The following is a 16,197-nucleotide window of genomic DNA, read 5'->3' on the forward strand; positions in this document are numbered from 1 at the left end:
CCAGTTATGAACAGAGATGTTTAGATGATCCCCTGGGTAGGGGAGCTATTTCCCTAATATACTCGTCTTTAAATAATGCACATGGAGACGAAAAGCTTAAATTTATGGAACAATGGGAGGAGAATTTGAATATGACTATGTCCTTAGAGGAATGGCGAAGAAGCTGTAATACACTTTCCAGGGGTAGTTGCCAGACCTCTCTGGTTGAGACATCCATCAAACTTTTACACAGGACATATCAATTTCCGAGTAAACTACATGCCGTATACCGGAAAATAACGGATCGTTGCTTTAGAGGATGTGGTGCCCTGGGAGACATGAAGCATATACTGTATGGTGGGAATGTCCGGTAGTCTCAGATTCAATCCAGAGTAGAAAAATTGTATGGCAAAACAGTCCAACTTGATCCAGCTGTCTTCCTTTTAGGAGCTAAATTTCCATGTTTTTCCAATAAATTCCACAACCTAGTCAACCAGCTTTGTATGGCTTCAAAACTACACATTGCGACTAGGTGGAAAGCACCCTCTCTTTCAATGTCACTGGTTGTAGACAAGATGAACACCATCCTTCTTTATGAACGAATACAAGCTACAAGGAGTGACACATGGGACATTTTCTACCAGACCTGGAAACCTTGGATAGAATTGGACTCTAATATAAACTTTAGCCAAGCTCTAACAATATCCCTATGAAGATTTTTTTTTTTCATTCTCACCCCTACAACTCAGTGTAAAATCTCTTAATCACCCCCTCCCCTCGTATTCTTACCCTTTTGTCTATGTCTTATCGTTTTTATGTTTATACTGTTAAAGTTTTATTAATTTTTGTTCACTTATGTATATTCTCTTTGACTAAAAAGTATAGCGCTCCCTTGCATGGGAGACTGCTCCTTGAAATTTTTTTCTGAAAATCAAAATTTATTGAAACTAAAATCACGGTCTCCTATGAATGCCCGCTAAATGCTGGTGTTCACAAGAGAATTGTAACGACAGGCACAGGGGTCTAAAGCAGACCCTCGGCTGTTATGACAACTCATTGGCACCCCACAATCATGTCATGGGCACACCAATGGGCAGGTGGAATGACGTGCCCCCTGCTAGCATGTTTTAAAGGCTGCTGTCAGAGGTTGCCCGTGGGTTTTAGAGATCAACAGCGGCTGTTAGAGGGAGTTGATGACTGATCAAATCGGCTGTCATGTGCAGAAAAAGATGAGGGGTCAGCGTGCGAACCCACGTAAAAGTGAGGATGCTGGCACATGACGTACTATTGCCTCATATGTCAATAAGGTGTCAATTTTTTGTGATTTAGCTGATACTGTTACTATGTCAGGTTGTACCTGTTACATCTCATATCTTGAAGACAAAGGGCGGTCACACCAAATTTTTTATTTCTTTTTTTTCACTCCCTTTTAATTTTTTTTTTTTTTTTGATAAATGTAACACTTCTATTTTTGAACGCCTTCTTGCTATGCAGCATTTATTCCACTCCTGCCCAAAACTTTTGTATAGTAATGGAAGTCCCACCCTTACATCACACTATGTAGTAACTGGAGAACATATGTCATTGCTCAGGCTCATCAATGTTCATGATGCATTACAAACTGCAGCCTTCAATCAGTAAAGAGTCTGAAGGAAACTAACTAGATTTATATTTTTGCTAAATCTTTTCTATCTTCTAGAGAAACGTTATTGTCAAGGTTTGCAGGCATATAGCATGGCGACACACACTCCATCTCAGGAATGTATCACAACAAGAGAAAACATTTATTCAAGTTTAAGTCATTACATTTAGAACATGCCTGGAAGAATTGTTTGTGCGACCCAAATCCTACAGCAGGATTCCTGACCGTGTGCAGATCAACCCACATGCAGAGTCAAGGCACCCAACATACTTAAAAATGACAGCCGAACAATTATATACACCCTGATCAGATGACCAACAAGAAAGGTCCTCTGATTCCTAGCAGTAGTCCTGAGTTATTTCGCCCGCAGGATCTCCATCCTCCTGACTCATGTGATGTTCTGCTTTCATCCTGAGGATTGCCCATGCTTTTTTCTTTCTCAATCTGATGATTTTTTTTTCACATGCTTTCAAGTTATTGCTGCCCTGAAAATAGACAGGAATAGTACAAATGTCAATTATTCTTGATAAATTCAGTCTGAAAACTTTAGGTTTACTATAAAGATGTGATCATAACTGTAAGGATATGGAATGCTGCCTATGTTTCCCTCTGAATAAATAAGTTTACTGTTATGTGGTGCAGAGCCAGCTACAGGTTTTCATGGGTCCCGAGCGAAAGAGTCTCAGTGGGCCCCTTTAACACAATTCATGATGCACAGAGAAATATAGTTATAGCACAATGCCAAATATTTCACTTCTCATATTACATGAGTGATATCAATAGCTCAGAAACCAGACAGTATATTTCTCCATACAGTATTATGGGCACCACATAGTGCTCCATGCAGAATAATGTGCCCAAGATAATGCTCCATACAGAATGATCACCATATATTGCTCCATACAGTATAATGAGCCCCATATATTGCTCCATACAGATTGATCCCCATATATTGCTCCATACAGTTTTATGAACACCACATAGTGCTCCACACAGAATGATGAGCCCCATGTTAGGTGTCGAGTTCCCACCTCTGCACAGGGGGAATCTCGAACCATCTCTGATGCGGTCTCCCATTCTTCTCCAGCCGCAGTGGAGTCTGCTCAGCAGAGACGTAGTTCCCAGCGTCTTGCTCAGTCTCACTCTGTGCATAGGATTACTGCTGCTTTGCCTGCTTCTGCCATTGAAGCCAGTGCTGGGCAGCGGGATCTAAGTCCTGCTTTTTCCCTTCTGAGCATGCCCAGGGTGAGATCTCCCATTGGTGATCAAGGGTCACATGCTCAAATGCTGCAGCGGTTCCCATTGGTCCTTTATTGGAAGGTCCTGAACGTGCTGCAGCTATATAAGCTGCGCATAACCGCACGGCCATGGTGTGTGTTGTGAGTGAAAGTCGTTCATTAAAATCCCCTCCCTATTGGATGACTGTTCGCGGAAGGTGGGTGATTGCTATCTAGCGCCCGACTTAGCTACCAGCACGTTACACACCATACAGCGTCTAATTGCTGTGACCGCCAGTGCGGCGCCGTGTGCTTTCACAGCGCTTTCCTGACCCAAGCCTGGGTGGTTAGTGGTGTCCGCCAGTGCGGCACCGCATGCACTCTCGTGCATATTATATTATTTCTTTGGTTACGCTGACACCCCATTAGCGGTGTCGAGCGCAAGTAGTCTAGTCGGACTCGGATCCCAAGTCTTGGGACTGAGCTTGGTGACTCCTTGCTTGCGCTCTTGTGTGCGGTACCGTGGCCCTGTGACTTAACAGGGTTCGCTTCCTTCACACAGGGTGAAGTTAGCCCGTGTGTGTATTCACATTGTACCGCCATATAGTCCGTCATTACTTGGCAGCAGGTTACATCTCTGCACGGTGGACCCCGGGCTGCAAACGCACCTTAATCTATCTTATTATTTGGTGCGCTCCGCTAGCCCTAACACCCCATATATTGCTCCAGTATGTGATGGGCCCCATATAATGCTCCAGTATATGATGGTCCCATATCATGCTTCAGTATATGATGGGCCCTATATGTTGCCCTAGTATATGATGGGCCCCATATAATGCTCCATATATATGATAAAGATGAGATACACATCACTCTGTTCACTAAAGAAACCCACCCTCGACCCATCCTGCACAAACAACTACAGACCAGTCTCCAATCTCCCCTTCATCTCTAAACTCTTGGAGCGCCTGATATACTCCCGCCTTACCCGTTACCTCTCCACTCACTCCCTCCTAGACCGTTCACAGACCGGTTTCCACCCCCTACATTCGACAGAAACTGCACTCATCAAAGTGACCAATGACCTTCTGATAGCAAAACGTAACGGTGACCACTCTCTGCTCATTCTTCTCGACCTTTCGACACTGTTGACCACCCTCTCCTACTCTCTAGGCTCCAGTCACTAGGTATTAGGGACACTGCTCTCTCCTGGTTCTCTTCCTATCTTTCTGACTGCTCCTTCAGTGTTCTGTTCTCTGGCTCCTCTTCATCTCCTCTTCCTCTCACTGTCGGGGTACCTCAGGGCTCAGTCCTTGGCCCCCTTCTCTTCTCTCTCTATATGGCCCCAATTGGACAGACCATCAGCAGATTTGGCTTTCAGTACCATCTTTATGCCGATGACACACAACTATACACATCATCCCTTGACCTTACCCCCGCTGTACTACATAACGCCACTGACTGTCTGTCTGCAGTCTCCAACATCATGTCTGCTCTCTATCTGAAACTCAACCTCTCCAAAACTGAGCTTCTTCTGCTCCCGCCATCTGCTAACCTCCCTAAATCTGACATTTCCCTCTCCGTGGGTGGCACCATAATAACACCCCGGCAGCAGGTGCGCTGTCTGGGTGTTATGTTTGACTCCGATCTCTCCTTCACCTCCCATATACAATCTCTTGCCCGCTCGTGTCGCTTACACCTAAAGAACATCTCTAGAATCCGCCCTTTTCTCACCATGGAAACAACAAAAACCATCACTGTCGCCCCGATCCACTCCCGCCTGGACTGCTGTAATGCTCTATTAATTGGCCTCCCCTCACTTGACTTTCCCCTCTCCAGTCCATCCTTAATGCAGCAGCCAGGGTCATCCATCTGGCTAATCATTACTCGGATGCGTCCGCTCTTCGCCAGTCGTTACACTGGCTGCTCATTCATTACAGGATGCAATTCAAAGTACTTGTTCTCATCCACAAAGCTCTCCACAGTGCGGCACCCCCTTACATCTCCTCCCTCATTTCTGTCTATCGGCCTAATCGACCGCTGCGCTCTGCAAATGACTTTCGACTAACCTCTGCACTAATCCGTACCTCCCACTCCCAACTCCAAGACTTCTCCCGCGCTGCGCCAATCCTCTGGAATGCTCTACCCCAAGATATTAGGACCATCCACAATTTGCATAGTTTTAGGCGCTCGCTCAAAACACATTTGTTCAGAGCAGCCTATCACATTCAGTAATCAAAGTCATTTTATGTTTGTGTGTGTGTAGCCCATTCACTATCTCCATCTATCCCCCACCCCCTGAAGATGGCTGGACCATCATTGTAAATACATCATTGTAAATACACACCTGTGCTTTGTATCTCCCCCACCTCATTGTAGATTGTAAGCTCTCACGAGCAGGGTCGTTTTATTTCGCTTTGATTATTGTATTGTTAACACTGTTACTGTTTGTGTTTGAAACTGTTAAACTGTAAAGCGCTGCGGAATATGTTAGCGCTATATAAATAAAGATTATTATTATTATTATTAATAAAAGGTGCCCAGAGAAGGATACCTCTCCTGGCAATCGTAAATTTTTCGAATCAGTTTATTCAAGTTTATACAATTCCTATATCTTGTGTGACATTTCGGTCTTACAATCAGACTCTCCTCAGATGAGATATATTGAGATGTGGATGGCCCACATGCGGTATAGAGTATTGGGAAAATCTCTAAGTGGAATGCGGATTGCAGTATGGGCAGCCCATGTGCAACGAAATGAAATAATCCCTGGGGAAAGCGCTCCCCCCCAGGGATAATTTCATTGCGATGCACATGGGCCGCCCATACTTGACTGATAGAGCTTGGTGAGTATAGTGACTGGACCAAAAGGTCCAGGTGAGAAGTGCCACATTCTAGGGTGACTCTAAGTGAGAGGAAACTGAAGAAAAGGGATAGCGAGATCCTGATAAGTGACTAAGAGATAGAGTGACCTTCTGGAAGCAGGTCCAAAGAGAAGATGCCTAGCCACAAGAACACAAGCTTATAACGCTGGAAGGTAATGGAGTTAGACAGGACTGAGTACATGGGACAAACATAATGTCCCAGGAGGGAGTTCCAGAGTGTAAGCTTTACTGGCAAGCCGAATGGAAAGACATGGAACCGCAGAACAAGTAGATAGCACTTGTTAATCAGGTCTTTTGTGCTAAAGCTGGGTTGTGGTGAAGTAGTGAGAAACAGTGGACATAGAGAACCCTGGAGTAAACTAAGGGAGGAAACTGTGTGGAAAATGCATCCACTTGTGCAGGACTTGTTCAGAAGACTGTGTACCTATAATCCTTATCAAGTTGCCATTCAGTAAAAAGTTTTTTTTTTTTAATCGTGGTCACCCTCATTGAACTGTGAAACATCTGGTCCTGGTAAACCTGAAGCAATGGTTACATGCGGCCTGCACAGGCATGTTGCCCTTACAGGACAAGTCCATGCACCCAGACAGGACTTCCACTTTCATGTAACACGTTGGGGCAAGGAGACGAGCATCTCACACACGGCTACGGCTCTATACATAACCAAATAGTGATCATAACCGTATGATTAAAGATATAATTATAACTAAGTAGAACCCATAGCGCAATTGTTGCATTTTATCCTGCAAATATAGCCAAGTGGTGCATTTTCTTACCTTCAAGTCTTTCTTCTTCTGGCTCTTCATATTCCTCTACATCCTCCTCTTCCTCCTCGTATTCGCAACCTGCATTAGATGTATTAATAAGTCAAATAGAACCAAATCATAATATTTCCAACACCTCCAAATTCTTCTTTTGTTAAACTTACATGTACTAAAATCAAGGTTTCTTAAACATTCAGTAATATGCTCGATGTCCAAAGTAAATTGGTCCATATTCTCAAAATCAGATTCTGTCTTCTCAAGCTGGGAACCTTTAGAGGCCTCCGTGATTCTGCAAAAAGAAAAATGAATGATCAGAATTATCCTTGTCCTTTATCACGATTCAATTTATTGTATGTGTTGTGTAATTTGGCTTAAATTATATTTATGATAAATGGCACTCAATATGCAATATCTAATGTAACCTAAAGAGGTTGTATGTAGAGTTATTGGCTATAGCTGTCACTTATCTCTGTGATGAGATGTCATCTCTGCTCCACATAGTAAAGGCCGATGTGGGATAGGGCAGCAACCGACCAGAAGTGATGAATGCTCATTTTTTCACTTTCCTGAGAACCCCTTTAAAGTGTAACCGTTGTTTTAATTTTTATTTCATAAATTAATAGCACGCATTAAATAAGAACCTATGTAATATATTTTATCAGCCAAATCTACTTCTTTCTCCTCCTGGACTGATCAGTCATTATCAAAAATCTCGATTCAGAGGTAAAATCTGTATTCAGTGAAGACAGACTTTGCCAGTACTGATAATGATGACAGTTGCTGCTGATAAGACTCTTATGTAGATAGGAGGGAGAAGAGGAGAAAGGAGCTTTGTCTCTAGCTCCTCCATCCTCTCATCAGATCTTTATGATCACCAATTGGCATCTTCTATTGCCATAATGTAATAGTATGTCTTCACAGAATATAGATATTTCCCGTGAATTTGAGAATTTTGAAAATGAAAGGTCAGTCCAGGGGGAGAAAGAAGCAGATTTCTCTGATAAGATATATTACATAGTTACTTATGGTATTTTCATGTGTACTATTGATTTATGTAATAAAAATGAAAATGACAGACTTTATGTGTTGCCCCTCTCTGTATTCCTACCACAACAATAGTATTTCTGCATTTCTGAATGTGATGCTTAATTTTATTCCATGTGTGCGCCCTTAAATTCTTCTATTTTGATCATGCGTATATAAGACCTCATTTTATTTTCAACATAGATACCGGTATCTAGTCTTTGTCAGAGTCTATACGAGGCCTGCACCATTATTTGGCATGATTCTGGACCTTTGTTTTCTATTAATTCTGGTCATTTCTAGTTTGGACTTGAGGACTGCCACCTGTATGCGGCACACAGCCAAGCCAAGCCAAAGGAAACTAGTGAAGGCTGGCCACCTGTGAAGACTCCATGCTGTCTCACCGACACAAAGCAAGTGGAGTTCAACCTCAGCTATTAGGTAGTAAGTGACTAATGGAACCATCCAGATTCACTACTACAGACTGTAAATTGTAAAAAAAAATAAGATAGCAGTGTCTCTCGGACTGCCCTACTGAAAAAATAACTAGAAGACACAAAAGAGCACAGTGAGGTCAAAAATACTCTGTTGTAAAAAAAATCACAGTAATAAGCAAGTGCTAGTCAAAAGATGGAAAAAAACACGGTATTTAGTTGATACGTTATTTTGCAAAAAAATGTATACTAAGCTGCTCCACCAATCGTCAAGGTATACCCATATAGAGCAGTCCTAACTAATGTATATAATCCCTATCTGATGTATTTAAAAACCTGATCATCTGTATAGTACCTGTATAAGCAGGGTTCAGAGAGGGAATATCCATGTATGTGGACCTGCTAGATGGAACAGCCTTAGTGCAAATGACCCACAAAGGAGTGGTGGACTCCCCAGTCTTGTAGAAACAAGATAACAATTATGGAACCAGAAACACATGGGCTACTTGCACATTGAACAAGTCTGTAGGAACATGTTCACACCACCAAGAAACTTGAAGACACAAAAGAGGTCAAAAATACTCTGTTGTAAAAAAAATCACTCAAGGATCACATGAGAGGGGCGCCGATTGGTGGGATGTCAGTGTTTGACAATGGGATTTAACTGGTTAACAGCAGCAGGTGGAAGACCGTTCTACACGCAGCTGATAGAGGCACTTGATGGCTGATTTGATCAAGTGTGGGGAAAGATGCAGGCAGCGTATGTGAGCCCTGATCAAAGGCAAGGACGCTATCTCTGACGTATATGTACATCAACAGTAGTGAAGGGGTTGATACAATTTTAAATTTTTCATTATTATGTCTTTATCAATTGATTCAAACATCTGTATGGTCATATGACTACTGAGTATGAAATTCACACTCACCTTTTCATAAGCTGCTTGGATTTCTGCAAAAAAGAAACATTGGCATTAAAAAAAATCAAAGTAAATGACAGCATTTTCACACTACCAGCTAAAACAATGGACCTGCAGTATACTGTATGACTGTAAACTTGTTTTACTGACTGTAGTGTTAGGGTACGTGCACACATTCAGAAATTGAAGCAGGAAATTCTACAAATTCTGATATATTGAAAGGAAAAACACTGAACTATGCAAGCATTTTAGCCATATTTTTCTCATGCGCTTTTTGTTGCATATTTTTCTCCACTCATTAGCATGGGTGAAATAGGCTGCAAAAATGCTGCAAGAATTGACATGCTGCAGATGTGAATCTGCTACAAATCCGCACAAATAAGCAGCATGTACATGAGTGGTCAGAAATCTCATTCACTTTGCTGGTACTGTAAACACTGTCTATTTTCTGCAACAAAAATGTAACGTGTGCACACAGCCTTAGATAAACTCTCTATTATGGTCATCATAAAGTCTGTTGACCATATTCTCTGTACTGACTCACCAGAAGGAAAGTGGCATGACCAGTCTGCTCCACTGCTTGAAGTGCACTTTGTAAGAGGTCAGATGAGGACTGAAGTTGTTCCTGATATTTAACAATGAGGGACCTTGCAAAATCTAGCTTTTCTTCCTCAGCATGAGATATCCTCTCCACAAGATCTGTCTTCTTCTGCTCGATCACTCTGTTTAGTTCCACAAATAATTCATTGACAGATTCCCTCTTCTTTTGACTGCTTTCCTACGTATCAGGTAAAGAAAAATGGTTAGGTCTCAAAAGTTTAAGCTTCTTCTGCCCATCCAGGAAAGCTCCTTTTACCCCGTTCTTGCAATGTGAAAAATGGACCAATGCTCCGAGCACCATGTGCTAATTTTTATTCTTTATTAGTGATGAGCTAATGTACTCGCTGCTCGGGTTTTCCCGAGCACGCTCGGGTGGTCTCCGAGTATTTGTTAGTGTTCGGAGATTTAGTTTTCCTTGCCGCAGCTAGATGATTTGGACTACTAGACAGCTTTATTACATGTGGGGATTCCCTAGCAACCAGGCAACCCCCACATGTACTCAGGCTGGCTAATAGCTGTAAATCAAGCAGCTGAATCAACAAAAACTAAATCTCCGAGCAGTCATAAATACTCGGAGATCACCTGAGCATGCTCGGGACAACCCCAGCAACGAGTATATTCGCTCATCACTATTCTTTATGCTTATCACTAGAACTTAATAATCAGTTTGCCTGTAAACCTGGGAAATCAACATATGGTAAATAAATTCAAACATGTTTCCGACTGCATAGATCTAAAATGCCCAAAGAATGGTATTAGCAAATGTGCCTTTTGGCATATGGGTGGCTGATATACCATTGTGTCAACTCTTAAAATACGGACTGTTCACTGTTTACAGGCGTTAGTTAACGGGAACTTGTTTTTTATAATTTAAAATGAATTACCGGGATAAACCTAGGGACAGGCATGCACTGTACACATTTTTCACGTTTATGAAGACTGTTGCACCACTACTGGATCTACATGCATAGTATTAATGTACATTGCATGGCCATGTTTTTTATTTATACCTTTATTGTTTTAGAGGACTCTTCCAGTTGGTTTATTATAGTCTGAATTCTGTCATTACCAGCGACCAACATTGATATACAGCCATTGAGTTCTGTCTGTGAAAAGAATAAAAGTAAGAAATGTATTAACTTACTTGTTAGGCTACGTTCACATTTCCGTTGTGCGGTGCTGAGTCGGCGACGCAACGCACAACGCACGCAAAAACGCATGCAAAACGCAGCTTTTGTGACGCATGCGTTCATTTTTTCATGATTTTTGGTGCAGAAAAAACTGCATCATGCAGCGTTTTCTGTTGCGCCAAAAAGACGCATGCATCACAAAACGCAAGACAACGCATGTCCATGTGCCCCCCATGTTAAATATAGGGGCGCATGCATCGCCGTGGCTGCGCCCGACGCAGCCCCGCAAAACGCTAATGTGAACGTAGCCTAAGAGAATCATAACAAATACAATGTGTGCTGAAAAGGTCAGGGCAAATTAATTAAATGAATGGGTGAAAAACCCACTTATTGAATGCAGTGTTTTTCCTGCTAGCACATTGGTTGTGGCAAAAATATGCTGCAAAATGCAACATGTAGACATGTCCTAATAGAGCTCTCCTGTTCTCTCTATGAGAGAGTAGCTGCCAGACTAATCAGGCAACAGCTTAGCACTAAAGGTACCTTCACACTGAACAACTTAACAACGATATCGCTAGCGATCCGTGACGTTGCAGCGTCCTGGATAGCGATATCGTTGTGTTTGACACGCAGCAGCGATCTGGATCCTGCTGTGACATCGTTGGTCAGAGCAGAAAGGTCAGAACTTTATTTCGTCGCTGGATCTCCCGCAGACATCACTGAATCGGCGTGTGTGATGCCGATTCAGCGATGTCTTAACTGGTAACCAGGGTAAACATTGGGTTACTAAGCGCAGGGCCGCACATAGTAACCCTATGTTTACCCTGGTTACCAGTGTAAATGTAAAAAAAAACAAACACTACATACTTACATTCCGGTGTCTGTCCCCTGGCGTTCTGCTTCCCTGCACTGACTGTGAGCGCCGGCCGGCCGTAAAGCACAGCGGTGACATCACCGCTCTGCTTTATGGCTGGCGCTTACACAGTGCAGGGAAGCAGAACGCCGGGGGACAGACACCGGAATGTAAGTATGTAGTGTTTGTTTTTTTTACATTTACACTGGTAACCAGGGTAAACATTGGGTTACTAAGCGCGGCCCTGCGCTTAGTAACCCGATGTTTACCCTGGTTACCAGGGGACTTCGGCATCGTTGGTCGCTGGAGAGCTGTCTGTGTGGCAGCTCTCCAGCGACCACACAACGACTAAACAGCGACGCTGCAGCATCGTTGCCTATATCACTGCAGCGTCGCTTAATGTGACGGTACCTTAAGAGAACAATAGAACTGGCAATCTGAATTGATTCTTCTCTTGGGAGATCCCAAACACATTTCACTGTAGGCTAATCCTGTCAAAATCAGTGAGGTCACCTGACGTTAGTCTATAATGTATGAGGGCCTGTAATCCCCTTAGACAAAGACAAAAAGTAACTTAATGAAGATACATGATAGATAACCGTTGCCTAAATATTTTATCTGCCAGTAGTGATGAGCGAACATGCTCAGATAAGGTCTTATCCAAGCATTCTCGTGTGCTAACATAAAGGCTTCGGTGTGCTCGAAAAATATGTTCGAGTCCCAGCGGTTGCATGTCTGACAGCCACAACACATTACCTGTTTGTTAGTTAATCCCTGTCAGTGTTGCGGCTGTCGAACAGTCATGAGACATTAATCCGCGGGGACTCAAGCGTATTATTTGAGCTCACCAAAGACACTTGGTTAGCACACGAGCGTGCTTGGATAACAACTTATCAGAGCACATTCGCTCATCACTATCTGCCACTATAAACCTATATGTTCTGATAAGGTTTAGATTTTATTTATATATTGTATTTTAGGAAAAGATACTGTGTTATTTGTATTTTATTTTATCCCTGTTGATTATGGGTCATGGTGTCAGGTTGACATGCTAACTCAATAACGGTAAGAGCGCTCAACGGGAACCTAAAGCCAGAATTAGAAGGAATCTAAAAGGTAACTAAACTTTTCTTTTTATTTAATTATTGATCTGCCTCTGTAAGTTAATGAATCTTTTTAATATACTGCATTACCTAATTTAGTTCCTTCTATCTTTACCACCATGCTGAAAGTGCTGGCTTATCTGCCTAGTTCATGTTCTCTAAGCAGCCAATTTGAAGGGCAGGTCTAGCAAAGATCTGTATTCCTGTATGAGCTTTTTTGTTCCCCTCCCCCATGCTCAGACATGAAAAGTGTTTGTAAATAGTGTCTGAGAATGGGGGAGGGGAGCAGAGAAGCTCATACAGGAATACAAATCTTTGGTAGACCTCGAGTTCAAATAGGCTTCTTAGAGTGCTATCACATTGCGTTCAGGTAGCCGTTCAGTCGCCCTTTCAGGATTTACGTCCAAACCTACAAAACAGGATTCGGACGTATGCGCCGATGGGTCCATTGACTGCAATGGAGTTGACAGAGTGAACACGCTCTCTGTCGTGCACCATTTTCTCAGTCTACTGTCTGAGTGTCCGCTTCTAGTAGACATACACTCCCGAAATTGAAGCATGTTCGCTCTGCTGGCACCATTACAGTCTACTGCCCTGTTGGCGCATGCATCTGAATCTAGTTTTGCAGGAGATCCAGACCCAACGGGGCCAAGGAACGGGTGCCTGAACACAATGCGAAAGTACCCTGCACAATGTTAAATGGGCAGATAAATCATCACTTTCAGCATGGTGATAGTACGATAATGGAGTAACATAGTAACATAGTTATTAAGGTTGAAGGAAGACTTTAAGTCCATCTTGTTCAACCCATAGCCTAACCTAACGTGCCCTAACATGATGATCCAGAGGAAGGCAAAAAAAAAACGTGACAAACAGTAAGCTCCATATTGGGGAAAAAAATTGCTTCCCAACTCTACATACGGCAATCAGACTAGTTCCCTGGATCAGCACCCTATCAAGGAAACTTACAAATACTGTTCAATATTTAATAAGAAAAAAAGGTTTCTTACTATTTAAACCCCTAATAGACTACACGATATTTAGAATATTTTTCTACAAAATTTTAAATGGCCTTGTTCAGCGGACCCTGCTCTAGAACATGGCTGCTTGAAAAATGTACTGTGTATGACAGGACAGGATACTCCCCAAAATATACATTTAAAATAAGCCAAAACGGATAGGAGCAGTTTGTATTTATTTAAATAGATATTAAACATATATTGTTTTTTTTCTGGATTATTTCTAGGATAATAAAAAAGATCTTCAAAAGACTAAATAAATATTAACTCTGAACAACCATTAATAGCTTTTATCTCAGATGTCCCCTTCCAACCTGTTCAGCTTCACACCCCCACACAGCTGTGTCCCCTGTGAGACCTGGCTGCAGTCTCAACGCTTTCTAAATATAACAGGTGACTTGGCTGGGCACTACTAGTGTGCAATATTGATACGCTGAGCGAGCTCTCTGTGCACCATGCAAGGCCATTGTGTGCCACTCACCTTCTGAGTCTGGTACACGTTCTGGAGGGGAGAAACTTCACAGTCTTTATGAGCTCCAAATACTTTACACATTGAACAAGTTGGCACTTGGCAGCTTATACAATAGATGTTTATCCTCTCATCTTCATGCTTCTCACACATAGGATGATTTTCATTTTTTTTCTCAGGTCTACTAGCCATTAATAAAAGGAAGCAAATGCATTGTAAACAGATATAGAAATAGAATAATAACGATTAGAACATTGTAAAGGCCTACTGAAATCACATGTTTTGTATCTTATTCTTGGGCTGCTTACCTGGTGCAGTCCTGTTTGTAGATGTCTATTATGTTCTCTACAAGCAGGTTCCTTTGAAGCCCATAAACTCCATGGCGGTCTAAAATGACCTCGTGACGACATGTTGGGCATCGAAATTTCCCACCAGACACAGAAGTTCGTGTGGGCCAGTATGGATTTCCAGCCTAAAAAATAAAGGTGTTGAATAATGAAAATCTCTATATATCATAATGATCATTACTGAAACATCATTACAAATTATTCTTGCACTTTTAGGATACTATTCCACAGATAGAAATAGGTACATCTGCATACAAAAAAAGCCACACAATTGGCAAAGGTTCTATGAATAAAGGTAAAATAAAAAAATTGTATGGTCGATACGACAAGTCTATAGATCAGATACCATATAGCACACACACACCGAGCATGAATTGCAAATAATTTTTGCATTGGTATATTAATAGATCTTATATCCCTTACCTGAAATACATCATTAGCACATTTCCGACACAGGTTGTGTTGGCATGGCAGGATCACCACCGGTTTATTGAACATTTCAAGGCAAATAGGGCAAATTAGTTGTTTCTCCAAGCTGTCCATAGGATTATTGTCCCGGATAATGTCTGCATTGTAATCCATAGTCCTTAACAAATCTTTTTTTCCAAGGTCTTCAACCTTGAAATTTTTCTCCCACTTTGGTTAAGTCTTTTCACACCGATGAAGATGTTCTTCTTTCCTGAACGTGGCTTTTGTCCCAGAAGTCCTACCTATGAATGTCTCTTTTGTGCACGTCTTATACTCCAGGGTTAGCTTGTGATTTCTCTGTCCCCACTCTGACCATCCTATATATAACTTGTGTGCTGGTCACATGCATATGGTGGGGACGGACATGTCACACATTCCTTTGTCTGTCCTGTAGCTTCAGGTTTCTTGTGGTCCCTGACAGTTCTTTGAGCTGACACATGGAGCAATGAGTAATCTGTGGGAACACACTCTGTAAACAGGGTAGCTCTGCATTATGTGATCTTGTTTTTCTTTGACAGGCATCCAAACAAAAAGTTCCAGAAACGCATAGATACCCAGCAACAATAAGTTGCTGGTCTTCACCCGTCTCTGCTTTTTATCTAACTTCACCACCTCCCCTCTGCCTCTATCCAGCCATCTGCTCACTTTTTTATCCCTGTCCTCCTCACCAGTCACCCATATCCAGCAACTTGTGCACCCCCGCAGAAACCTCACACACCTAGACACCCACACACTCTCTGACTATCCTACCACTGGCATGCTTTCTACAATGCCACTCTCGCATCAACTATTGACACGGTTGCCCCTCTCGTTCATGGCAGAGTGTGACGTATCAATAGACAACCCTGGCACAATAGCACCACTAAAAAGCTCCAGCAAGTGTCCAAGGTTGCAGAGCGGCTTTGGAAGAAAACACATTCACAAGACGACTTCACTGCCTTCAAACAGGCAACACTCGCTTTCAAATCTACTTCTCAACCCTCGTATCTTCCTAATCCTACGACCCCAAACAGTTATTCAAAACTTTTAACTCCCTTCTCCGCCCCCCACTGCCCCCTCCAACCTCCCTCATCTCTGCTGAGGACTTTGCCACACACTTTAAAAAATGAGATCGACCAAACAAGGCAAGTCTTCATTGTTCAACCACCACAACCCCTTTGTAAACCAGACCAATGCCCAAACCCCATAGCCTCCCTATCCAACATCACTGAATGGGAGCTTAATTGTCTCCTCTACAAATCGCACCTCACCACCTGTGCGATCGACCCCATCCCACCTCCTCCCCAACCGCACCGCCACGCTTATCCCATGCCTAACCCACCTCTTCAACCTATCACTAACTTCTGG

At 42.5% G+C, this 16,197-nt stretch overlaps 1 protein-coding gene across 2 annotated transcripts; it reads right to left on the reverse strand.

Annotated features, from left to right (window-relative positions):
* Window positions 1-1,742: 1,742 nt before the first annotated feature.
* Window positions 1,743-15,259, reverse strand: TRIM63 (tripartite motif containing 63). Of its 2 annotated transcripts, none has more exons than XM_069756455.1 (9): window positions 14,806-15,259; window positions 14,344-14,507; window positions 14,048-14,219; window positions 10,472-10,567; window positions 9,406-9,639; window positions 8,871-8,893; window positions 6,652-6,776; window positions 6,500-6,568; window positions 1,743-2,106 (listed from the first exon to the last, which is right to left on the reverse strand). In XM_069756455.1, the coding sequence occupies exons 1-9, from the start codon at window positions 14,962-14,964 to the stop codon at window positions 2,096-2,098; spliced, it is 1,053 nt and encodes a 350-aa protein (XP_069612556.1). In that variant the 5' UTR covers window positions 14,965-15,259; the 3' UTR covers window positions 1,743-2,095. The 2 variants fall into 2 exon arrangements, with proteins under 2 accessions (XP_069612556.1, XP_069612558.1); XM_069756457.1 differs by having other exon boundaries at window positions 14,048-14,216; window positions 14,806-15,148.
* Between the last annotated feature and the right edge of the window lie 938 nt (window positions 15,260-16,197).

This window comes from Ranitomeya imitator, chromosome 3 (genome assembly GCF_032444005.1).
Source record: "Ranitomeya imitator isolate aRanImi1 chromosome 3, aRanImi1.pri, whole genome shotgun sequence".
Classification (NCBI taxonomy): domain Eukaryota; kingdom Metazoa; phylum Chordata; class Amphibia; order Anura; family Dendrobatidae; genus Ranitomeya; species Ranitomeya imitator.